The sequence below is a fragment of the Macrobrachium rosenbergii genome, chromosome 17 (assembly GCF_040412425.1).
Source record: "Macrobrachium rosenbergii isolate ZJJX-2024 chromosome 17, ASM4041242v1, whole genome shotgun sequence".
NCBI lineage: Eukaryota > Metazoa > Arthropoda > Malacostraca > Decapoda > Palaemonidae > Macrobrachium > Macrobrachium rosenbergii.
In genome coordinates, this window is record NC_089757.1 from 6125253 (window position 1) to 6151269 (window position 26017).

The following is a 26017-nucleotide window of genomic DNA, read 5'->3' on the forward strand; positions in this document are numbered from 1 at the left end:
TAAGTCAAGACTCATGAATGAATTCCTACATTTATTTAAAATGTAGTTGACTTGCAATAAAATCATGGAATAAAATGAAAGAAACTCACATGAAACTGGAAATTTATTGTTCACACCAATCAAATATATGATGTTGGATAACCCTTGTTATCTGAATAACATGAAAAACTCCATGCCCTGAAGCTTCACATTTTAGTTATTAAACATTATACACCTGAACATTTACTGTAGCAAGATTCAATATATCTCAAGTCTCAAAGACCTTATGACATACGGGCTTATCACTTCGTGCCTCTCTCAATGCTTTTTGAAGTAGTTTTTCCCTACCCCTCAATTCGCTGGGAATATCATTATTTGTTCCTTTCATACGTCTATTTTTACCCCTCCTCATCATCCAAGAATCAATACAGTGATTCCAGTACATTTTCTCCTCTTCTCCGGAGAGAAGTATCATCCGACTCCACAATCCTGCTTTCAGATAAGCTGATGCAGCTTCACTAGATGTAAAGCGGACATAGACATCTTTTTCAACTGCACTTGTTTCTACGTAAGCCACTCCCCCTCCACCTCCTTCACGTATTGCATCATGTAGCTTTTTTGGATCCTGGGGGGGCTCTTCAAAGCTAATTTTTATGACAACATTTGGTATAAACTTCGGCATTCCTTTGCTCTGTACCCTTGTAGGTCTATCTTCATCAGCTGGAACATATTTTCGTTTCTGCAAATCCCACTTTAAGGTTTCCATATACCTCTTTTGCATATTTAGGTACTCATTCCTTAATCGTGTCCATTCTTGCTTGGACATGACTTTCAGAGAAATGCCTCCCAAACATTCTCCTTTTTCCTTTCTATTTCGTTTTCGCTTTTTTTTCTTTGCCTTGGTCTTTGAAGGGACAGACTCCTCAACAGACATATTTTGTTTTTTATCTGAATGATTGGATGGAGGAAAGTTGTCTTCAGCAATTACTTTCTGTTTTTTTGACTTATCACAGTTTCCTTCATCAAGTGGTCTTTTTACCTGTGGAGAACAAGCATTTTTCCCTTCAGTCCCATGTTCCTCAGGCTCTTTTACTGCTTCTACACTTTTCCTTACTTCATGTATAACATTTTCTATCTCAGAAATTCCAACTTTTTTCCCACAATCTTCAGTCTTTTCCACAACTCCCAGAGCTTTCTCTTCAACTTTTGTCTCACAGCTACTAGGCACATCTTTATCCTCTGAGATATTATTACCTGCGTAACTACTTGCCAAGTCACTTGATTCTGAAGATTCTGTCTTTGCTTTCTTTGAAACAGCTATGCTGTCAACATCATCCTTTTCTTCTTCATTCCCTTCAGTTTTCTCTCTCTTTCGTTTTCCACTAATATTTTCCTCAATAATTTTCTTGTACTCAATTTCCTTACTACTACTATCATCAGTCCCTTCCATCATCACAGCAATACCAGATACAGTTCCATTCTCTGATTCCTTAACTCCTCCAAAACCTGGCTGGACACCAGATTCCATTTGGTTACTATCATCAGCTCCAGCTTTCTCATGAGTACAAATACTTTGCAGCTTGGATGGTTCAGTATTCACTGGAATCTTGCAACCAACAGCGCCAAAACACTTTAATGCAATGTTTGCCATTTCAGGGGTTTCAAATTCAACAAATGCAAAACCCTTTGGCCTCCCTGTGCTCCTGAACCTAGGGAATGATATGTAATCAATTGTTCCATACTTTGCAAACACTTCATGAACCCATTCATGATCTACATGTGATGGAATATTTTCAACATATATAGTACATAATGTCTCATTTTCTTTTTTACTGACTGGTACACTTCTTTTCACCTTGCTCCCATCACCAGACAATTCCAAAATTGGAGACTTCTCAATGGCTTTCTTCAAAAGATTGATATCATCTGTAAATGAACGGATTCTGTTGAATCGGAAAAAAATGTCAAGGTCAATGTATGGACTCTTCTCTAACAGCTCATTCATAAACTTATCCTTGCTAAGGTTTGCTGCACTAAAATAAAATTCCATCTGCACCCTCAGCTTATTGATGATATGCTTTTTGCGGTGTCTTGCTCCTTTCTTGCTATCCTCCTCTGTATCCTCCATTTCAAAGTCTGATTGTTTCTTGTCATCAATTCTGCTTTGCGGTTCCCCCATTTCTAGTTCTTGTTAATCAGGCGCCAACCAACTTGGATTCATTTACTCAAACTGCAGACAAGAAGGAAGGAACGTTGTTGTAAAGTGTTCGCGGAAACACGATCAACCCTTAAGCTAACAACTTACCAAAAAAAAAGTAAATAAAAAAATGCATTAATAATTCAATAAAAATATATAAAACTACACTACTCAAAACCAGCCTTCTGACAGAAACTCTGGAAAAGTCTCTATGTTGCAGACTGGCAAAAGCTATCATTTAATTAACAATAATTGTACTGCTTAAAACATACAGATATCTCTTCAAAATATCAATAAATACAGCCTTCTACAGAAACCTTGAAAAAGTCTCTATGTTGCAGAAACTGGCAAAAGCTAACATTTAAATAACAATAACTGTATTGCTTAACACATACAGATATCTCTTCAAAATATCAATAAATGCAGAGAGAGTGTGTGTGTGTGTGTGTGTGTGTGTGTGTGTGTGTGTGTGTGTGTGTGTGTGTGTGTGTGTGTGTGTGTGTGTGTGTGAGAGAGAGAGAGAGAGAGAGAGAGAGAGAGAGAGAGAATTGTGTTGATTAATGAGTGGAGCTTTAATTGCAAATATTATCAGAAAACAAAAAAACTTTCTAAGGAAATTTGTATTTTTCCCATGTATACAATCTACAGCCTGTGATGTAAGAGCATTCCTCGGTGTAAGTTAGAACTGGTCATTGAAAACTGGCAACAAAGTAGTTAACTGGTGGTAGGTGGGTGAGGTGGGGAGGGGGACCTCACTCACTTTTTCCTTTAGCATTAGGGACTATGCAGAATGAGTGAGGTGGGACTATGAAAGAAGGCCCTGGTTTGTATACCTTGGAAAAATAAAAATTACTTAAATCTGTTATTTGTTCCTACCGGAATACAAACCATCGCCTTTTGTGTTGAAGACTCACTCCTTAGGTGGGAGGATATTCTCTCAAATGACTGGCAAGTTTATTCCCCACTCAAGAAATAACATGCCCCAGGCCACAAGCCCTGTAACCCTATACATTCTAGCATAGGGATGCAAGACTGGTAAGCCCCACAGAGAGTGAGATATGGTTGGCTTCTTACTTGAGAAAACTTTGTAGAACCAACTGTTGCCCTAAAGACAAAGTACCAAAGCTCAAAAGGCATCTAGTATTTGAGTCAATTAAAAATTAATTAGTACAGCCCCTAACTAAAAATTGATAGTGGAGGGAGTCACACCTTATGAACTGAAGCTCTAAGATAGAAGGCCTGATTTATGGGGCTTACCTGCACCTAACTGAGTTGGTTGCTGACCTGCAGAGGAATGGAGGAAAGAAGAGGGAGAGAGACAGACAGAGACAGTGAGCCATTCAACCTCCAGTCTTATGCTATCCGAGACCTTAAGCAAAATGCTTTTTTTGTCCGAGAAGAACTTGGAGACTACACATTTGAGCAGCCACCATAAGAAGAGTGTGCCAAGGACTTGTGGGCTATGTCTCTAAGGTAAAATGAGGTAAAAGTAGTCTGGTGCCACCAGAAACCAGCCTCCATTACCTGTGAACCAAAAAGTTCTCTGAACAGCTAGGGATGAGCCCCCTGAATCTGAGAGCTCTCACTCAGACTGGTTGACCACCCTCCTCACAGGATGAACTGTAAGCTCGCTTGACAATTCAAAAGCCAGAAAAAAGGGTGTTCTGGACAACACACCTTTTCAAGTTTGCCAGTTCTAAAATGACAACATGACACTGGCCTACGAGGTCAGATTCTCTTCAGCTAGTGTTGCAGGATTGACACTGGACACATAAGTGTCTCATCTGGCTCCCCACTAACAAATTTTTGAGGGGAGGGGACCGAGAGTCTTCAATCTCTTGTCAGAAACTGATGGTATTCTGAGTTTATCACAAGCTCCTGAACAAGAACTAGCAAAATTCCCAGCCCTCTAAGAGCCACATAAGATACAACAGACTAAGCAATTTGTCAACAAGACTATCATATCTAATCTTGAAAGTGAAATCTCAGTCCAAGGCCTCTCCCTAGGGCTCTTCAGTGTCTGAGTAAAGCTATGGAGAGCCACATTATACTTTGGAAGTCTAGGCTAAAGAAGTGGGCAAGACTGTTCAAAGTTCCTGTGAACATAGACATCTCTATTGAAAAAGAGAGGCCCATGCACTTCAGTATGAAGACCGAGCTAAGGCAGAGCAAAGGCCTCACCGTACAGAATGTGAGGAGTATTTCTTGATGTAGGTGGACAAGTAAATTCCCAATTTGTTGCAAACTAGCTCTAACCACAGAGACATCCTGTCTCAAATACCAATCAAGGGCATATGGTCCATTCCCTGGTACACTGTACTCAAGGGTCCCTCAACACGTTGCTAACAGAAATAGAGTACGCCCAAGGGGAATCTCTGGGTGCCTCAACCATAAGGCCTAGTAGACATGGATACTGCTTGCATGTAATTAACATGTTTCCAACATTAGCTGAGACCCAAAGTGACAAACACCCAGCTGATCACTTGTTGGATCAGACTGACAAAAAGGCAAAGATACCCAGATGTCCCAAGGGAAGCTGGAATACCTTTTCTGGGGCAGCCCCAAGAATGGAACAGAAGTGCAGAATACCAAGAGCTTCCTGTATAACTGCATGGCAAACAAGTAGATCATTAAAGTTCATCAAAGCTTGAAAAGTCTTCCCCAATCCAAGGAAGTAGGGACCACTGTGTCCAAACTAACTGTCCTGCCAAAACATTCTTTCTAGCCAGAGCGTACCCAGTCAACAGCTGGATGACATGAAAAACAACCCACTCATGCATCTGCTTCACCAACTGACAGAGGTAAAGTGAAACTGTACTCCCATTTGCAGATGTACAGATGTGGCTCATCCAGTCTACACACCTGAGGCAGACCACTCAGGTGTGCATCTCACTCCTTATTTGATTCCCAGAACAGAAGCATCTCTAGAGGCAGGGAGTCCCTTAATTTCCTCTTCAAGAGCACAAGCAGGAGGAGGATTAATTGAGGCTGACCAAAGTGAATGCAAGTGGGGGCACCTATGCAGAATGAGCTTCTTCCGAAATGACAGGTGACCAGCAGTCGCTGGTCACCTGTAAAGCTGAGCTGGTTGTTCCTGTTGTGACAGTCTGATACGTATTTCCACGTGCCCATTTCTCAGTCCTCCAGGAAGTACCTCTACGAAGTCTGGCAAAAGCCCCTCCAGGTGTTTGCTCAAGCTCATTTGCAAAGTATACTCTTTCTGCATTACTTGGCTGATTGGCTATTATGGAATCCTCAGAGATGCAGTTGCTCTGGCCATAGACAGCTACCTCATATTTTAAGACAACCTTGGGATTGTGATAAACTGGGAGAAGTTAGAGCTCATGCCCAAGCTGCAGGCAGTATCTGGGCAAACTGCTATAAATGGCAGCAGCAAGTCTTCCATCAGATTTTCACATCAGTTGGCTCACTACACCAAATGCATGAACTTGTACTCTTGGTAGGAATCCAACATAGAACCTGCTGTTTTCATCTTGAACCTTGTCTGCATGACAAGCTTTTTTAAATGAGAAAGATCAATAACCAGTCTCTAGCCACCAATCATCTTCTCCACAGAAAGAGACTACTGTAAAAGAAAGGTGGGTGGTCACTTTCTTCCCCAACATCCCCTTCACCTCTGCTAACAGGGCCAGAGCTTCAGAAGATCCTGGTGGGTAAGATGGGAACAGTGCTGATAAACAAGATACAGGAGGGCCTTGGTCCTTGAAAAGTAGTCTATAACCATTCAAAAACAGACAGACTACTCAAGGTGTCACCCCATCTCTGCCACCTTGCCCAACAGCATGACGGATATCCTCCACTCTACTCTTAAGAAAGCTTAAAGAGGAACCCAAGACTGATCTGTTCAGTTGAGCAAGACTGCCTAAGCCAACGCCAGCTGGAAGAAGAGTGCAGACATCAGTAGACTGCATTTTCTTTCATGTAGAACTTTTCCCTGGTGTGTTAACAGCAAGAACTTACGTTTCTTAATCTATTGGACTGAAGGGAACATTCTGACCTACAGATCTGACTGTAAACCTGATCCCAGATACCATGAGCAAGCAGTAAACACAGCAGTCAGAAAGACTGCCTTGACTTTTCAGTGTATTTGAGAGTATGCTCTACTGACAAGACGGGCTTGACAAAAGTGCATCAGTTGTTTCCCTGACATCAAGTTCACAATCAGCCAAACAATCTAGCTTTCCAATTCTGCCTGAAAGAGTTCTGAAGCAGGAAAACCCTCACGTCCTAACAGATTCCCCTCAGCATGAGTCAGGTTCTCTTCCAAAAGAAAGGTTGACATACCAGTCTGCCCTGGTGGCCTCTCTTGGACTACAGTCACCAGCTTTCTGACCTAGTGGCATCGATCACTGAATAACCATTTGAGGTTAACTCAACCACTGACAATCATGTTCTACCTTCCCTTAGACTTTATGATAAGTCAAGATTGACTTGTAATCACTCAAATTATGGTCTACATCCACAAAGACTTTTGTATAACCAGTCAGAATGGGAGTTCTGGATAAACCAAGCACCACTTGATTCTTTGAATGAATGCATGCATACAGATCAACATAATACTCAGTGGTATAGCGTGTGGAGGCCTTCTCCACAAATCCTACATTGCATATGCTTGATACAGGGATCAATTAAGCATACACTGGGAATCTGTTTGCGTGTTATCAACACAGCGGTACTGTAATGCACCACTTCCAAATATGAACCCTCTGATGCATATGCATGATCCCCTAAATTGTGTACAAGTTCATTGGGAGTTACCAGGCAACATGTCATGTGCAAGATCCAGGTATCATACACACCCCAAGGAAGAGGGTAGTGCTGACTCTAATTTGCATACCTCAGCAAAAGTATAAAAAAGGAGAAGAGTCTGGATCATCCCTTGTGTTCTGTAAGTAGATAGGGAGAGACTGGTTCATGTGCACACTCACAAAACCTGGCTTCACCACTGCCTAACATACATTCACTTGTGGACAGAACATCCACAGGTGAGCGTATGCTATTGCTAAACCCCTGAAAAGGTAACAACTATCCTAAGTCTGATGGAAAGTGGGAATTGGCACCTTAAAGGAAAGGTTGTTCAACCAAGAATGAAACTGCAAGACGACCGTGAGAAGATAGTTTTAACTGCTGACAGGAAGCATATAACAGCAATTGTCAACATGTAGATCTTCAGTGGAGTGAAGAGCCAAGAAGCTCATGGCGATCAGTCTTCGTCCAAAACCCTGAAACTGAAGTAAAATCCGAGGACACATTTAGGTCTGTCCAATCTGGCCAGCATTTCGTGGGCGCCAGAGCTAGAGTAGGCTCACTACTGTCCCGGGCACAGGGGAAGAGGTTAAAACTCTTGGGCCATTTGGAAACTGATTCTTGGCAGACGGAAAAACTAAAAAATCCGAGAGCTTCTTAAGCTGGCAGGAGGACTCTGGCCAGTGTTCCTGATGTCAGCCCAGAAAAATAGGACTTCCAACAATCTTAACAGGAAGTGTAGATCCGACAAGGCACTAGAGTGAAGGAAAACAAAAGACACTGTCTTGCTCCTTTTAAATGAGAGCCAATTTTCCAACCTTGACAGATGCTTGGATGACGAGCAAATAGCCCAAAGAGGGAGCTTCCTTCAGCAACTCAACAACTCTGACCCAGAAGTCTTGTCCGGAGGTAGACTTGGTCCCTGCTCAATGGGAACTGGTGCACAAGACAGGACAACAGCGTGTTCTTAAAATCCAGGCGCTGAACCAAAGAGGAACTAGCGCTGGACACAGCAGGTTGGCGCTTGGATCCCTCGAATCCCACTGGACGCTTGGATCCCTCGAATCCCACTGGACGCTTGGATCCCTCGAATCCCACTGGGCGCTTGGATCCCTCGAATCCCACTGGACGCTTGGATCCTCAATCCCACTGGGACGCTTGGATCCCTCGAATCCCACTGGACGCTTGGATCCCTCGAATCCCACTGGACGCTTGGATCCCTCGAATCCCACTGGACGCTTGGATCCCTCGAATCCCACTGGACGCTTGGATCCCTCGAATCCCACTGGACGCTTGGATCCCTCGAATCCCACTGGACGCTTGGATCCCTCAATCCCACTGGACGCTTGGATCCCTCAATCCCACTGGACGCTTGGATCCTCGAATCCCACTGGACACTTGGATCCCTCAGCACCCACTGGACGCTTGGATCCTCAGCACCCACTGGACGCTTGGATCCCTCAGCACCCACTGGACGCTTGGATCCCTCGAATCCCACTGGACGCTTGGATCCCTCGAATCCCACTGGACGCTTGGATCCCTCGAATCCCACTGGACGCTTGGATCCCTCGAATCCCACTGGACGCTTGGATCCCTCAGCACCCACTGGACGCTTGGATCCCTCAGCACCCACTGGACGCTTGGATCCCTCAGCACCCACTGGACGCTTGGATCCTCAGCACCCACTGGACGCTTGGATCCTCAGCACCCACTGGACGCTTGGATCCCTCAGCACCCACTGGACGCTTGGATCCCTCAGAACCCACTGGACGCTTGGATCCCTCAAGAACCAACTGGACGCTTGGATCCCTCAGCACCCACTGGACGCTTGGATCCCTCAGCACCCACTGGACGCTTGGATCCCTCAGCACCCACTGGACGCTTGGATCCCTCAGCACCCACTGGACGCTTGGATCCTCAGCACCCACTGGGCGCTTGGATCCCTCAGCACCCACTGGACGCTTGGATCCCTCAGCACCCACTGGACGCTTGGATCCCTCAGCACCCACTGGACGCTTGGATCCCTCAGCACCCACTGGACGCTTGGATCCCTCAGCACCCACTGGACGCTTGGATCCCTCAGCACCCACTGGACGCTTGGATCCCTCAGCACCCACTGGACGCTTGGATCCTCAGCACCCACTGGGACGCTTGGATCCCTCAGCACCCACTGGACGCTTGGATCCCTCAGCACCCACTGGACGCTTGGATCCCTCAGCACCCACTGGATGCTTGGATCTGTCAGCACCCACTGGACACTTGGATCCATCAGATCCCACCAGATACTCGATCCCACTCTACAAGTGGATCCACCAGATCCTGCTGGATGCTTGGATCCATCAGATCCCACTGGCCACTTGGATCTAACAGACCCCACTGAATGCTTGGAGCCATCAGATCCCTCTGTATGCTTTGATCTCAGTGGATGCTTTGGACACTGGGTGCTCGGACTCCGTCTACTCTGACACTGCTAGGCACACAGATTGAAAGTGCGTTTGGCACCAATTACTGGCGCTCCACAACTGGAAGTTATGCCTCTTCAAAAGCCAAGATACGCCCAAAACGTCATCAACATCCCGTCTACACTGGGATCCATGTCTGTCCACACTAGGATCCTGGAACAACACCGTTGAGGCTTCTTACATATATTGGAATCCGTAACTGTTCACACTGGGATCCGTATCACTAGAGGACAAAGAGAGCACATCCCTATGGATGCCTTTCCAATGGCTATCCATCAACACCTGCAGACAGCAGGATCGACTGAGGAGTAACTACCCGGGGCAAAAAAACCTTCGGATCCCCATGAACAGACAGTATGCCTCCTCCCAGGTTTAGGGGAGTCTGACAGGGACTGGGTTTAGGAGATCCGATAGGGCTGGATAGCCACATCCTCCACTACACATCCAGCAAGATGCCTTTCCAGTGGCTGTTTGTCAATACCTGGGACCAGCAACAGGCTCGATTGAGGGGGGTGACTACCCGTGTGTAACCCCCTGACCTCCCTGGGACTTCTAGTATGCCTCATCCCAGGTTTATTGGAGTTTGACAGGGACTTTCCATCTAGGAGCATCAGGGGACGAGCAGACACCTCCTCCACTGCACAACACTTCACTATTTCAAGGTTAACTTCTGTTACCCCAGACACAAGACTGGCAATGGCATGGGAAGAAAGCGAGGGAGCCAAGCACGGGAGCAATACGAAAAAAAATAAGGGGCTAGTAGTAGGAGAGAAAACTGGATGGGGAGTAGGAGCCAGACTACACTTGGATCCCTGGGCCGCTCAATGCTGCTCGGATCCGCTGGGCGCTTGGATACCACTGATCGCTCAGATCTCACTGGGCGGTTTGCCGGGTGCTGGGTGCTCCCAGGTGTAAATGGCACCAGACAACTGGGCGTCAAATGAGTAGCAGCTCGTAAGCTAAGAAATTGGGAGCTGGTGAGCGTTCCTAGGCATTTGGAGCCAATCCTTGGCTGTCAACAACGTCAATTCTTTTGAAAGCCCAATGCAACCAAAATAAGAACAATTCTCTCCTACTACGTTCTGCCCTTACACTTTTTCAGTTCTCTACAAAGGAAAGTGTACTGACATGATTTTAATTAATTCTTGAAGTACACAGAGTACCATCATACAGACAAATCTCAACTCCTAACAAACATTATTTTAGATTGTGGAGATATAGTATATCATTATCAGCCCTGTAGTGAACGCAATGTTTACGTTTTATTACGCTACTCGATATGGAAGCAAATGCAAAGTTTACTTTATCACATTACTCTGCAACACACTTTATCACATTGTCATTTGCCACGTAAACACAAGTATTGTGCAGTAACTCAGCTTTTGTCTTTGTAAAGTTTACCTTTGTCATGTCTTTTCTTTCCTAAAAAACATACAAAGCATCGTACCAGTCAGGCAGAAGATAGGTAAGAGTGTTAATGCTCAGTGACTAGCTACAATACTTCCTACCGTTCCAGACAATAGCGTTTCTTAATGACGGTACCTACCGTGCGTAAGTTAAATTGGTTACAAGTTAAATGCATTTCAGTTCAGTACAGTATAAATACAGAACAGTATATATAAAATAAAAACAAATGAAAAGTTTTTAGGTATATATATAAAAAAAGGACAACGGTGCTCAACGAGCGGAGGAACACTATCTATCTTAAATCGTGGTTGAACATTACCTATTTTAAATCAGCTGACCGTCTTTGGTGTCCATCTTATCAGATACCCAAGTTAATTGGGCCGGCTTAACAAGGGTCGACTGTACAGTACCGCTAATTTCAAATAAGTTGCCACGTGAGGTAGATACATTAGCTATGTAATTATTTGGTAAGTTACCTATATGAAACTGTTTTGCTAACCAAAAAATGAAATAAACATATTTTGACTTTCAATTAGTATTCATATAGAAGCACATGCTACTTTTAGACATTACCAAAAAGCTTAAAAAACCTGGATTAACATGCCATAAGGATACATTGCTTAATACTTTTAAAAATAAAACTTAAAATAGGAGACCAAAGTTAAAGAGGCATTAAAGTATACATATTTCACCAGCTATTGACAATATTCTGGTGTACATGTGTTACAAGTGCAGCAACCCTATCAACAGCTACTGACAATACTCTAGAGTGCATTTGTCTCTATTGTAGCAACCTTATTGAACCTGCAAAATTGGAATGGAAGTTGTGAGGTGGTAAAGTAGAAAGGACAATATTTTCATATATATTAATAATATTACTTGTCAATTCTTAATTATTACTTAACTGTTTGTTGTATGCTTACGTACTTCACTTTGCATTAAACTTTTTTCTCAACCTCAGTCTCTGAAGACTGAATAACAATCCCGACTGCATCTTCACTGTACCATGCTTTTTAATGCTTTTTATAACAGGATGTTGAGTAACTGACATTTCATTTTGCACCCAGAGACTACATAATTTCATGGCAGTGTAAATACAACTAGCTTTCTTAATTCACTGAAGCAATTAACAGAAAAATTGTGGGTGGTTTTGAAAGTTTAGCCAAGACTGATATGAAATTTGTACATATAATTACTTTATTAAGAAGTTTCTCTTAGATTATCTGAATGAGAGTAAGAAGGGTTGAGTACAGCTAACAAGTGTTTTTGAGAATTTTTTTGTAGCACTACATTATGCTAAAAAATTAGTCACCAATATTTCAAATTACTTAGTTGGTGTAGACTTGCTAAATTTTTAAAAATTTGTCCCAGCCAATAAATTTCCATGTAAATTACACAAAAACATACATTCATATTTACACACAATCAAAGCTACTGTTTCCTGGAAAGAAAAAAAAAAAGTACATTTCCATGTGACAGCTGGATGTAGTAAGTAGTTCAGGGAACTAATTCCTAATCCAAAAATGACAATTTCACGATAAAATAAAGTTTTGTATATACTTATCAAGTAGTTACATACCTATTGGTTCCCTAACCTACCGCAACTTAAAAATTCAAAATTCATACGGTGGCGCTACTATCGTTAGTGTGTAGGTGACAAGGTTCCACCCACCCACCATCTGGGACTCGAGGAAAAAACCCAGTGGAGAGCTCAATTTGTTTTATGCTCTATTGTCCATGCAAGGACAATACAGCTTATTGTGGAATCCGAACCACATTATAGCGAGAAATTAATTTCTATCACCAGAAATAAATTCCTTTAACTCTTCATCAGCCGGCGGGGGAATTGAAGTCCGGCCCATCGAGTGACAGTCCGAAGCTAAACAAACACTTGAAACACAAACACTCGACAGCAGCCAATGACAAAGTTTCAGTGACAGATTCCAGTTCGGATGTTTTCCCACTGAAACAAACATTTCAACTTGGCAGCTGGCAGTAAAGCCTCACGATGCCTTCACTCAATGGTGGGTGGAGAGAGTGCTCAGTGATGGCAGGCAGTGGGCATTTCCCACTAGCCTACTTACTCACCTATCACCAGTAAACTACCTTGTTACTAGGCCTAAGTTTCAACAAACGATTTTAGCCCCCCAGAGTAATTCTCCTACATAACAGTCGATGGTTTGTATTGCCACAGGAACAAACATCCTCTTCCTTCTTAAACTAACCTTGGGTGTTGTCCCTAACTGCCAACAGATGACCAAACAGGCAACTGACCAATGTCACACAACATATTCAATCATTCATTCTAGTGACTTTAGGCCTACCTCCCTATCTTAAATCAATTATGTAAATATTAAACAAAAATACAACACTTAGGAGCCTTATATTTTTGTTTATTAATGCTGGTTTACCTACTCATTACATGTTCATACTATTTCAGCAATGACATTTCCTTGAGAGGCTCAGGCTATATTTCCTGAGAAACAGAGCCTGTCCTATATCTGAATTAAATTGGTCTGCTTAAACTATAATTGACCTTTGAAGACTGCATGACTTGTATTACCTAAGCCGGCATTCCACGGCAAGGCCCCCCCCCACCCTCCATAGCTAATACGGCAAAATTGTAACCAGTAAACACCTCTAGGCAATGCGTTAAGTTGGTATTTTTATGGGTGTTTACTGGTTACAATTTTGCCGTATTAGCTATGGAGGTGGGGGCTTGTCATGAATGCCGGCTTAGACCTACCCGCGTTAGGTAATACAAGTCAGTGCAGTCTTCAAAGGTAAATTACAGTTTAGTTACAGCCGGCCCGACAAAATATTACTTTAAATTCTTGTAAAGCAAGTAAAATAACAGAAAAACGCCAATTGCCACAGTCTAGCTCACCGTGGACAGCCAGCTCAGAATTACCGCAAGTGAATTCAATTTTGATATCCCCAAAGTTACATTTCAATTGGCTGCACGCCAGCTAATACCATACGCATGTGCACCTTGGAAGCCTATGGTATGCTCAGTATGCTTACCAATGGTAAAGACAAGGGGTAGCCTAACCTACCTTGCCCACCATGTGCATGGCTGCGTGGAACGCTCGTGGGGGATTTCCTTCTAACTTGACTCTTTCTACAGTTTTTCCAGCTCTCGGTACATCTCAGTAGTAGCTCCTGTTTGAATGGTTCATATCGTCCGGGGATTTCCTTCTAACTTGACTTTTTCTACAGTTTTTGGGTTGCTAGTTATGGATTTATCTTCAGTTTTTGTCGCACTGAATGTAATTAACCTGTAATTAACCCTTGAATCCATCCAACAAGGGGCTTCCATATGTTATCTTCACAAGACAGAGACATTCCATTTGGCCGATAACAAACAAAATGGTCCGAAGCCCTGTTTGGAACAGTTCATATCCCGGGTCCGTCAAAACAGCATGTGCAATATCTTGTTAATGTAGGAAAACGCTTGTTGAGGGGACAATTACAGGGCCCTTCGGGCCATTGAATTGTTAAAACTGCCATTTTCGCTAAAAGGGACATTCCATTTGGCCGACAACCAAACGAATGCACCGCAAGTATCAGGAGTCCTAAAAGTGTCGAAAAAACCAGTTTCCAAGGTAAAAACAGGCACGGAGCTAATACTCAGAACTAACCAGCTCTTTACATGAAGGTGATAAAGGTTAAAGGGGCGAGAACTAGGCTACACCTGGTCAGGAAAGGTTCTGCTCCTCGACTCAAACTTTGGGCTAGACTAGGCTATTTAGGCTAGGCTAGTTAGGTAGGGCTATAGCCTAGCCTATGTCGACGCTGCAGATGAGAATATGATATTCTGAGGGTATGACCTTATCCTAAATTGCTACTATTTAGTTCTACCAGAAAAAAGCTTAGGCCTAAACTAGCCTACTGAAAGGTCTTGGCCCACCCTTGGGTCCTGAATTTTGCCGAAAAATTAAAAATTCTTTCGGACCCAGTACGCTACTGGGATTTAATAACGTAGCATTTAGTCATATTTTTGCGGGAGATGGCTAAGGTTCAGGAGCCCGAACAGTATAAATGTAATCTTATTACCTTCATCGCCTAGGCCTTGCGACAAAGGATAGGCCTATGTCTCTCGGGTACCCTAATCTACCATAGCTACGCGAACTTCGTCCCATTAAGCCTAGGCTGAGGTTGCATACTAACACTCCATGAAATGTCAACTTTACAACTGAACTTTATGACTTCAAATTACCTGAAATCGTTGCTTCTGCGTCTCTCCTTCGATAAAACGAGCAAGAAGGGGATCGCCGCTAGCCAATTGGTCGAGCGGGTTCATCTCTAGACGCCTTGTTGTTTGGGAGAGAACTCGGCAGCCGTCAACAATCACACTTGGCAGGATTTAGTGCTAGCGGGCATTATCGTCATACTGTGCCGTAGCAACTTCACTGTTAAATTTCTCTAAATCGATCGTTCGTTATAGTTATTTATTCTAAAATCATAAAAACGTAACACTAATTCTGCCTGAGAATAAGTCCTTGTTCTTCTCGACGTTTCCCGAAACACTTACGATGATAAATAAAGTTTCACTCAGAACGACTCTGACTCGCACCGTATTATATTTGTGTTTGCTACAATGATAATTTTATCACATTATTTGAAAGAATTGGCCTTAAAATTTTATCGGATACGAATGCAGGGTTCGGCGCTTTACACCCGAAATTCCAATGAACACTGGCCCACTGTCAACAGTTTGTGACCTTTCATTGGAATAGAGAAAAGGCGTGACAAGGATCGCGCACACATATGAGCAGAATTTGTAAAAAAAATCTTCATAATGCACTTCGAAAATTTGCCCGAAAATCTTTCCCACCATTTTGTGGTTGACATAAAAATGACGATAATCTCTTATCGTAAGAGGCTTGATAAGATTTGATTATAAATTTATTCTCGGAACCCGTCTTGTTATTGCAGGCCTTTAAGACCCTGTCGTTTCTAACCATATTTCTATTTTCTCAATTTCTTTAAGAAACCAGACATTAATTGCGTCACTAAAAGTTAACTATCATGCAAATAAAAATAATCACGAATCCTAATCACCTTAACCGTTTTTATATACGAAGTCTATGCTTTTTCCCCAAATTCAAGTCTATTTGTACCGTATGTCCAAAGTAATATAGAAGGCCCATCAAAGAGGAAAGTATAAAATACAATATTCCTTTTCAGTTGTGAGATGGTAATTTCTCTCATTTCTTCTCTGACTAAACTCAAGGTCTGAAATTGCAGCTGCATTCTCTTGAATGTGCATGAGACCAAAGAATGACACAACGCAATGGGCTCATAATTAACTAACTTGTTTTTCTTTACTGAGTAAAGTATGCCTACTCTAATAATTGTAAATACTAGGCTCACATGGTACTGTACATACGCAAATAAGATCTTAGAAATACTACACCAACTGGAAGGTTATGTCCTCATAAAACTTACGTCATGAAGTAACGTATTAGACCACTTTTTCATCAATTCATCAGCCTTACCTTGAGGGTCAGGATGAACAGCATTTTTTCGTTTAACTCCTCTTACCTTGTTAACCTCTTTCCGTGCATCACCCACAGATTTTATTAGAAAAAATCTTTCAGAAAACCGTCCCAATAATTCCTTCTTACTACTTTTCTTTTTTCCGACGTTCCTTCGGCTATTTAGATCATAGTTTCCCTATTTCGATTATCATTAGGATTTAGACTCCATTTCTTTTGTGCCTTACTTAATAGTCTTTCAACACCCCTGCAAATATTGGTTTTCACTTGCTGAACTCATTCCAGCTTCAACATCCTCTCGAGAACAGAAGCGGTTACGACGTAGCAACATACTTTTCGTTAACAACTTTTTGTTTTACAGAGTTGATTAATTTGAACTTGCATAGATATGACTAGTTTTTTTTAGCTCATTTATTTGCATGCGCACAGCTGCCAATGCATCATTATTCTCCAAATTAGAACTAGACATTGGCCATTAATTTCTGGTATGCCACTTTGTCTAAGTCTCTCTTGCTCCCGGAGTTCCCACACATTGACAGGTGACGTTACTGTCTTACTCGATTGCCTAGTGTCCAGAGAATGTTCCATCACACTTATCGTTTTTCCTTTCACAACATGAGGTTTTCCTTTACACAGCAAGGAACCTGCAAAGTGGTCCCCCATACAATTGCAGCGTTTCCGATTAATTTTAACTTTTTCCTTGATTTTATCTAGGCATAACTTAGTCATGAAATTCACTGCAATACCTGCATCTGTGGCTATTTTGACACTTAAATGCCCTGTGACCCCACTTGCTACATTTAAAGCATAAAATAAGTGGTTCATTATACACGACAAACCTCCTATAACCAATGCATCGGGAATTTCTTCTTGGTTAAGGGCAGTCGCCTTTGGCTTTGAAATAACCTCTCCGCCTTGTAGTACTTCTTCATCCACGCAAACGGGAAAACCAAAGACTATAACCTTAGTTAATTTTCCCTGGTGCTTAGGATACTCCAAACAAATACCTTCAAATCCAGTGGTAGTCAGGTGTCTCGCAGCCTTCCCACTTTTAACAGTAATGTAAACTATATTTACCTTCGTTGAATACTGGAACTGGAATATAAGGAAAATTGATAGTAAAGGAGGATTTAAAGGCGTAACAGGAGGAAAAACTCGCAGTTGCACTATGAAACAATTTTTAGGAGAGGGTGGAAAGTAAGATGAAAGAAAATGTGAACGGAAGTACAGTAAAAGGAATGATGGGTTGCAGTTCGGGGCCGAAGGGACGCTGCAAAGAACCTAAGTACTGCCTACAGAGTACTGCGTGAGGTTCGCTGATGGCATTACCCCCTTATGGGTTCACCTGAAGTATGACAAGTCACTACCCTACAAAGGATTTTACTGAAAATTAGTAGGTTTCTGCTTTATTTCTTTTTAATTTCCCTTTTGCTTTTATTGTTGCTAAGGTAGTGCTGTTTTTGTCTTTAACAACCAGCGCTGCCTAGGTTAACATAATTCTTAACGTTCGTCGCTACTCTTACAGTATGTATTCCCGTAACTTTCTGTTAGGGAACGTTAGTCTCTAGTCTAAGGTGATGTCCTGATCCTTTATTGATCGCACACGCCATCCCTGTATTTTCCCCTGAAGTTTGCCTTCGGGGCCAACATATTCAGTCTGGCTGTCATTTTCATGTTATCGTACTCTGCTTCTAGTTCTTTGATTTACTGATTTCTATTGAAACTTTGAACTTCAGATTTTTCATTTCGTTCCTGTTCTCCTCCGATATCTTTTCAATCTCTTCATTGATTTTCACCTTATTTACGTTTCAATGTTTTTTGAAGTATTTTCTCATTCCTCCTGTCTCTGTATTGTTTTACTACAAATTGTTGTTATGCTTTTTGTCCAGAGTGTCCATAAGGGTTTTTATTTGATCCTCTACTATCTATTTTATTTTATCTTTTCTCATCAGAGTTTATTATGTTATGGAACAGCTTAATTTTTATACTCGACCGTGTAGGCCACATTCCTCTTTATTTCCCCAATCTGGTGTGGGATTTAGTTGTTCATACATTTACATTCCTCTGAGGATCCTTCACTGCGTTTCCTATAGCTCATTCCAGTCCGGATGATAGGCTACTCCGTTTCTGTGTTAATAAATAATGTTGGGATCAAAACCATTTCATATACCTTTTGTCTCCTTTCTAGTGCTTTATCTCCTACTTACTTAACGTTCCCGTAATATCTAATTTCTCTTAACATGAAATCTTCTTTGTTTTCTCTCCTTAATAATGATTTCCTTTGAGCAATTTCGAGGGTACCATTCTCCTATATATTTGTATTCTTTTAGTGTAATTACTGGACCATTCTTCTCTTCCGTTCGTAAGTGATCTTCGGTCTTCTTGAAGTTGATTTCATCGGTCTCTATAAATTAAGAAATGAAAGGCTGGTACACTCTAATGCAACGCCCTCTGAATTGCAACAGCCGTTATTGACAAAACTTATATCCACGCTTCCACTTGCAAACGTCATGAAATTGCTGTTGGAAGGTAGTCTCAACTTGCCACTGCTCCTTTGATAGTCATCTGATTTCCCATGCATACTCCTAGTTGCTTGTTAAGGCTAGTTTCATCTGCATTCACTTTAAATCTCCCCTTTACCTCCGAAAAGGAAGCGAGCACTTGTGAGGAGTGTATGTTGTTGTGAACTCAGCTGGCATTTCGTTTCGTGTGTGTGTTTGTTTGTGTGTCAGCATAATTTCTTAAGAACAGGTAAACATAATTTGGTAGATACATCCATTATGGGGAAATTTAGTCAGAGCTAACGGTTTATTGCCATGGACATCATGTTACCCATTATGAACGACAGATTTTGGATCAGTTTCAGTTTTCCTTAGCTAGTTACATATTTGTGGTATCCTTTTCATAAAGCATGTTAATGAAGTTTTATATTTATTATTAAGGATGCATTTATCCATGTAGAATGATTTGGGCTGGAATATGCTCCATACAGTGTTCTTTGCTTGCTTTGTTATTTGAATTTTTTATTACAGATAAAATGCTTTCATAATTTTCGTTAATATATTCTAACAGGTTTTCCGAATTTTTATAAAAAAAAAAAGAATGTTTTGTTTTTCCTATTTCCCAGTTTTAACCCATGAAGTTTCTGCTTTTGGAGGTTAATGACTATTTCAACTTATTTAATTTGAATGCATGCACATTAAGAATAATAGTAATTCAGGACAGTTGTGTCAATGGTTCACCAAAGGAGCTGTAAAGTTGAAAGACATTAAATAACAGTAATTTGAGCTTCTAGGAGAAAGGATACAGTTATATCGTAGAAGTAGCAGCAATATTGTTTCCGTTTTTCCCGTCCATTAAAAGCCAATGGCGTTAAAAAGTGTAACACGCGCTCTCTCTCTGCATTATAAGATGCCTTATCTTCTTCATTGGAAGGGTGGGTAGAGCTCTCGGCTAGCACGCTGTTGGCCCAGCGTTCGACTTTCCGACCGGCCAATGAAGAATTAGAGGAATTTATTTCTGGTGATAGAAATTCATTTCTCGTCATAATGTGGTTCGGATTCCATAACAAGCTGTAGGTCCCGTTGCAAGGTAACCAGTTGGTTCTTAGCCACGTAAAATAAATCTAATCCTTCGGGCCAGTCCTAGGAGAGCTGTTAATCAGCTCAGTGGTCTGGTTAAACTAAGATATACTTAACTTTTTTTTTTTTCCTTCTTGTCTCCGCAAGCCATATCTTACGTTAATGCATCCTGGGGGACAAGGACAAGACAGAGAGAGAGAGAGAGAGAGAGAGAGAGAGAGAGAGAGAGAGAGAGAGAGAGAGAGAGAGAGAGCAGGAAGTGGATGTAACGATATCTGTTTAGATATCTTGAGAAGGTCGCAGGTGCGGGACAAGTCCGCCATTACCAACTCATCGAGAGCCGTTTTATAGACCAGTTCCCGCATTCCACTTGTCCTAACTCAATCACGTGCAAGTTTAGATCGAGTTTTCCTTCGTCCATTCTTCTTTTTTATTTCCATGACCCGTCTTTTATTCTGTCTGTCTGTCTGTCTGTCTCACACACACACACACACACACACACATATATATATATATATATATATATATATATATATATATATGTATATATATATATATATATATATATATATATATATATATATATATATATATATATATATATATATATATATATATATATATATATATATATATATATATATATATATATATATATATATATATATATATATATATACACACACAAGCCAATTCCTATGGCAGGGGTGGCTTCAGATAAAAATAAACCAACGGTCACTGCTACATACATAACTGAACAGCAGAGTCGTGGATGAACCCCTTGAGCAATCAAACTTCCAGACCATCAGCCGCTTCTTACACATACGAAGAAAACTCATCAGCAACATCTCAAATTCCTATGCACGCACTGCGCCACTCCTTATCTTGCATGCATTTTGGAGCTTCCTGGCTTTTAAGGCCACTTCTTTCAAACACCTCTTTTATGTCATATGCTCAACACTTTATAGGTGTTACCTAGTTCTTCACTGGATGGGTCGATATTGTACTCGACTAGCACTCTCCTAGGCCTGCGTTTGATTCTCTGGCCGGCCAATGAAGAATTAGAGGAATTTATTTCTGGTGATAGAAACTGATTTCTCGGTCTAATGTGGTTCGGGTTCCACAATAAGCTGTAGGTCCCGTTGCTAGGTAAGCAATTGGTTCTTAGCCATATAAAATAAGTCTAATCCTTCGGGCCATTCCTAGGAGAGCTGATAATCAGCTCAGTGGTCTGGTTAAACTAAGGTATACTCAACTTAACTTAGGTGTTACCTTCCTCCTTTCTTACATTTTTTATTTTTCCACTTTTCACCACCATAACATCAGCCATTTTTTTCACAAGACCATACCATTTGAAAATGCTTTCTATACATTTTTTTATGAATGCTGATTACTCCTATTTATTTCCAAATTTCTTTCCTTGTTAATTCTTCTTATGCAGCATATACTATGCAAACATTCATCTCGACAGATTCTAACTTTTTTCTTTCATTTATATTAAGCATCCGCTATCCACTTTGTCTCTAAAAATCAAGAGTAAACGCCTTAACTAACACCATTTGACAATGCACTATATTACCAAAAATTAGCGGGAGGTGTCTTGTACACTGTGTCAAAGTACCGTTTCGATCAAATAGTTAGTTTGAAAGATATTTGAGAAAAACGATGACTCGCGGTCCCTGAAATGGATAGTAGGTGGCTATCCTTTCCAGATGGCTGTAGAACGCTTCCTGGAACAATGGAATGCACTGATTTTGTTTTTTGCAGAGAAGCATCTTCAAGAACGATTAATAATTGGCAAGTGATATTCTGCAAACTTACGTGACCCTTCAACTTTGCTTTACTTTAAATTTCTTAAATTTGTTCTTCCAAAGTTCACTGCATTTAATCTAATGTTCCAAAGCAACGCATTCTACTGTCCATATGCAGTGTTACAGATCTTGTACTATTGTATTCAGAATCACTGAAAAACTACATGGATAGGCAGTTTGTTATTCTCTTCCTGATGTACCAACCAATGATCCAGCTGACGAGAGACATTTTATTCCTCTTGGGGATATATACCTGGGGTCATATTTTCATCTTCTTGTGCAAAAGGACCAGTATAAAGAACAAATTATGATGGACAATGCTCGAAATCGTTGCCGGAACTTCCTCACTGTAGCCAGTCAAGAAACCAGGAAGAGATTCCCGTTGAGTAAAAATTAATCTGCAGGGAAATGTTCTGTTCTTGACGTTGATCATGTAGCGAGTGAGAGCGCCCGTACAAACACCCCGACATTGGTAGCTTTAGTACAATCCTTCCCGAGGGTATATTCCGGTGACTTTCAGTTATTAGATGATGCATGCAGGTGTCTTCCAGCAGTACAAATTCCCGATAGCTTAAAATACTGTGATAATGTAGAAAGTCTCTTCAAAATGCTTTATAATCTTACAGCTAAGCCGTAAGCTTCAAGTTTTAGAACACTGTCTGAGTTTGCTCTGAACATTCTTTCACTGCCAACATCCATTACAAACGCTGAACGAATTTTCGCAAAACTAAATCTAATAAAGACAAAGCAACGCAACAAACTGCCTAACACCACGTCGGTTTCATTGATAATCCTCGTAAAAATGGTAAAAGCTCAGGGAAAACTATATGGCTTAAATCTAAATTTATTAAACAGCTTGCAAAGCACTGAACAATCCGGGTAGTAGTGGTAGCACCTTCACAACACTGCAAGGATTACCATCTGATGTTACATTTCTTGAGTTAACGCAACAATACCTTACCACCATTAACTCCAAAGTCACTATCATATTTATTTTCGTTATTTCAGATATTCTCAGACAACTGGACAATATATTTAATATTAACTAAAGTACAGGATTATTGCTGTGATTGTATCATTCATATTTCACACCATTTCATTCTACTGTAATGATAGTATGACAGGTTCTGTGGTTGCTAATCTATCACTACCTGCATTTAACCGATACCTAACTGCTCTTTTTAATTAGTTTCATCTGTAACAATTTTATACAGTAGATTAATTCATTGCATTACTCTTTGCAGTCTTCTTTGTAATACTGTCTAACAACAAAAATAATCAGTACTACCATAACTGCCTCCAATCTTTCTCTTTATTCACCTGTGCTCAATTGTCAATTAAATCATATCTACATAATCCTCATTTGATATATATACAATGTATATATAATATATATCTATATATATATATATATATATATATTTATATATATATATATATATATATATATATATATATATATATATATATATATATATATATATATATATATATATATATATACATATACACACACTTATTTCTTGTTATGTTTTGCGATAAAGCAATTATTTGGAATACAAAAAGAAATAATGTGTTATTTATGTTTGTTTAATATTTCATGAGTATTGTCAAAGGAATGATATTTTTCTTGGTATTTCTTAAACTGTTATAGAATATGTTTACCTAAATTTTATGTTGTTTCATTCACACCTGAGAAAATTATTAATATATTTGTACATTTTATTAATAAAGCATTGGTTAATTTTATTGTTATATTATATTCGTGTCAGAAATACCGTTTAACGGATTAAACACCTTTTATTCACTTCATCAATTTATTAAATCTGCTTCAATTCCAATTCACCAACAAAGAAATGTAATTACCTGTTTCTGGACATTAAAAGCAATGGATTTTTTTTTTTTGACATACGTGATCTATACAGGCACTGTGAGTTTGACATTTCATTTTAAAGGGCATTTTTGTTGCAAAGTTGAAAAACGTACTTCAGGACTATACATATCACATATCAGTTTTGGTGAAGATCGTGTACAGGATCATAGGTGCCAAATAATTTATTTTGAATTATGCAAAGATAGTCCTGTACCTTTATGATACCCTTACAGCGGTGCGCGGACCTCGGACTGCGGAGTTAGGCTTTCACCGAGGTGCGAGATCTTGGCAACACTGGTTGCAACACAATTTTGAGTGACTGTACAAGCAGCTGATAAAGAGAGTAGACAAGTTCAAATACCTGGGGTCTGTAGTAGAGGCTGGTGGAAGAATGGATGAAGAAGTAAAACATCGGATACATGCAGGCTGGAACAACTGGAGGGCTGCCTCTGGAGTCCCTTGAGACAAAAGAGTGCCATTAAGACTACAGAGAAAGTTCCATAAGGGAGTGGAAAGACCAGCTATGCTACAGGGTGCAGAAACGGCAAGTATGACAAAGACAGTAGAGACGAAAATGGACGTAGCAGAGATGAAAATGTTAAGACGCATGTCTGATGTACCGAGGGAGGATAGGATTAGGAATGGGTATGTCAAAGGGTCAACGAAGGTGGTTGAAGTTAAGTAAACCTTAGTTTAACCAGACCACTGAGCTGATTAACAGCTCTCCTAGGGCTGGCCCGAAGGATTAGACTTATTTTACGTGGCTAAGAACCAACTGGTTACCTAGCAACGGGACCTATAGCTCATTGTGGAATCCGAACCACATTACACCGAGAAATGAATTTCTATCACCAGAAATAAATTCCTCTAATTCTTCATTGGCCAGCCGGAGAGTCGAACGCGGGGCCAGCACAGTGCTAGCCGAGTACGATATCGACCCGTCCAACGAGGAACTTGAGGTGGTTGAAATATCAAGGAAAGTGCAGGAGGGGAGAGTGAGATGGTACGGACGCCTACTGAGAAGGGAGGAAGACCATTTTGGAAGACATACGATGGCGATGGAAGTGCAGGGTAAAAGACGAGGAAGACAGAGAAAGAGATGGAGAGACTGCGTGAGGGAGGACTTGACGGAGCACAGGTAGATGGAAGCGACCCATCCAAAATGGCGACCCCCTATAGAAACGGGACTAAGCAGAGAAGAAGAGAAAGTACAAGCAACTGATGTAAAATTTTTCTGCGCGTGAGAGCCATCCTTGATTCTGCAGTTAGAAGTCAGACGTGGCAGTAACTGTTGTTTTTTTATTTCACGGGAGCTACCCCCTGCTAAGGAAAAACACCATATATATACATACATACATAATGTATACACATACACATGCATATATAGTGTGTGTACGTATGTATGTATATACATACACATTTAATACACATATGTATATATACATGAGATATATATATATATTTAATATATATATATATATATATATATATATATATATATATATATATATATATATATATATATATATATATATATATATATATATATATACACACACATATATATAATCATCGTCACAAATGCTTGTGATGATAATTTCTATAAGAAACCGCTCGGAAAGCGCAAGAACAAAAATTCCCCGAGAGGAGTTGGTCAAACACACACACACACACACACACACACACACACACTCACATAATATGTGTTTTGTGATTTCTCGCTTCTGCCTCCGCGGAAATGATTCAGGGGAGAGGTTCTGGGCGCCAGGAGATAAGCTGGTGCGTTACGCGCCAATTTTTCCCCAGCCTTTTATCTCCCTGGTACAGGCTGAGGTGGGTCAGTGTGACGTCACGGACTTTCGAACCAATCATAACGGTCTTCGCCTTATTTGCGCTTTCTTTTATCCTTTCTTTAGACACGGCTCCTGTTCTAGAATCGTCACTGAGCGTCAAGACCCTTCTATCCAGCATTCTCTCTCTTGCACGGTCAGACATTTAATGCAGTAGCGCCGAAACTTGACGGTTTTCTGTCTTTGTTCGTTTCGTCTCATCTAATTTTATTGTCGGCAGCTGCACAGCCTCTTCATTTCTAAGTCATTGTTACGAAATGAACTCCGATTTTTTTTTTCTCTTTCGTTAGCTCTTTCTTAACCCGCTTTACTTTACTCTTTCAAAGTTGCAAGATGGGTCAGCAAGGCGTTAGGATTGGTCAGCCAATGGGAGCGCTTCTCGTGATGGAAAAATTCATTCGGCTGGAAAAAAGGAATGGAGCTTTCGGCAATATCATAAGCTATATTGCATGAGATTTTCCAGTTTTCTGAGCAGATGAAGGCTGTGTCTCCACTCGCGCCATTTTGTTTAAAGGTAAAGTCGGATATCTGTCGGTCATCTGATGACAGCCTGTACATGCTTGCATACAGTAAGTCACGGTCTGTGCAC

At 40.8% G+C, this 26017-nt stretch overlaps 1 protein-coding gene across 3 annotated transcripts in view; it reads right to left on the minus strand.

Annotated features, from left to right (window-relative positions):
* Nucleotides 1-88: 88 nt before the first annotated feature.
* The window catches only part of Larp7 (La related protein 7), a 140571-nt gene continuing 114642 nt past the window's right edge, over nt 89-26017 (minus strand). The window contains exons 3-4 of one of the 3 annotated variants that reach the window (XM_067119479.1): nt 23940-24036; nt 89-2209 (exon numbers count right to left, since the gene is read on the minus strand). In XM_067119479.1, the coding sequence (XP_066975580.1) occupies nt 248-2158 (1911 nt within the window). In that variant the 5' untranslated portion in view covers nt 2159-2209; nt 23940-24036 and the 3' untranslated portion in view covers nt 89-247. Of the gene's footprint in view, nt 2210-15031; nt 15659-23939; nt 24037-26017 lie in introns of those variants that run through there. The other 2 variants (XM_067119477.1, XM_067119478.1) reach the window with 2 other exon arrangements.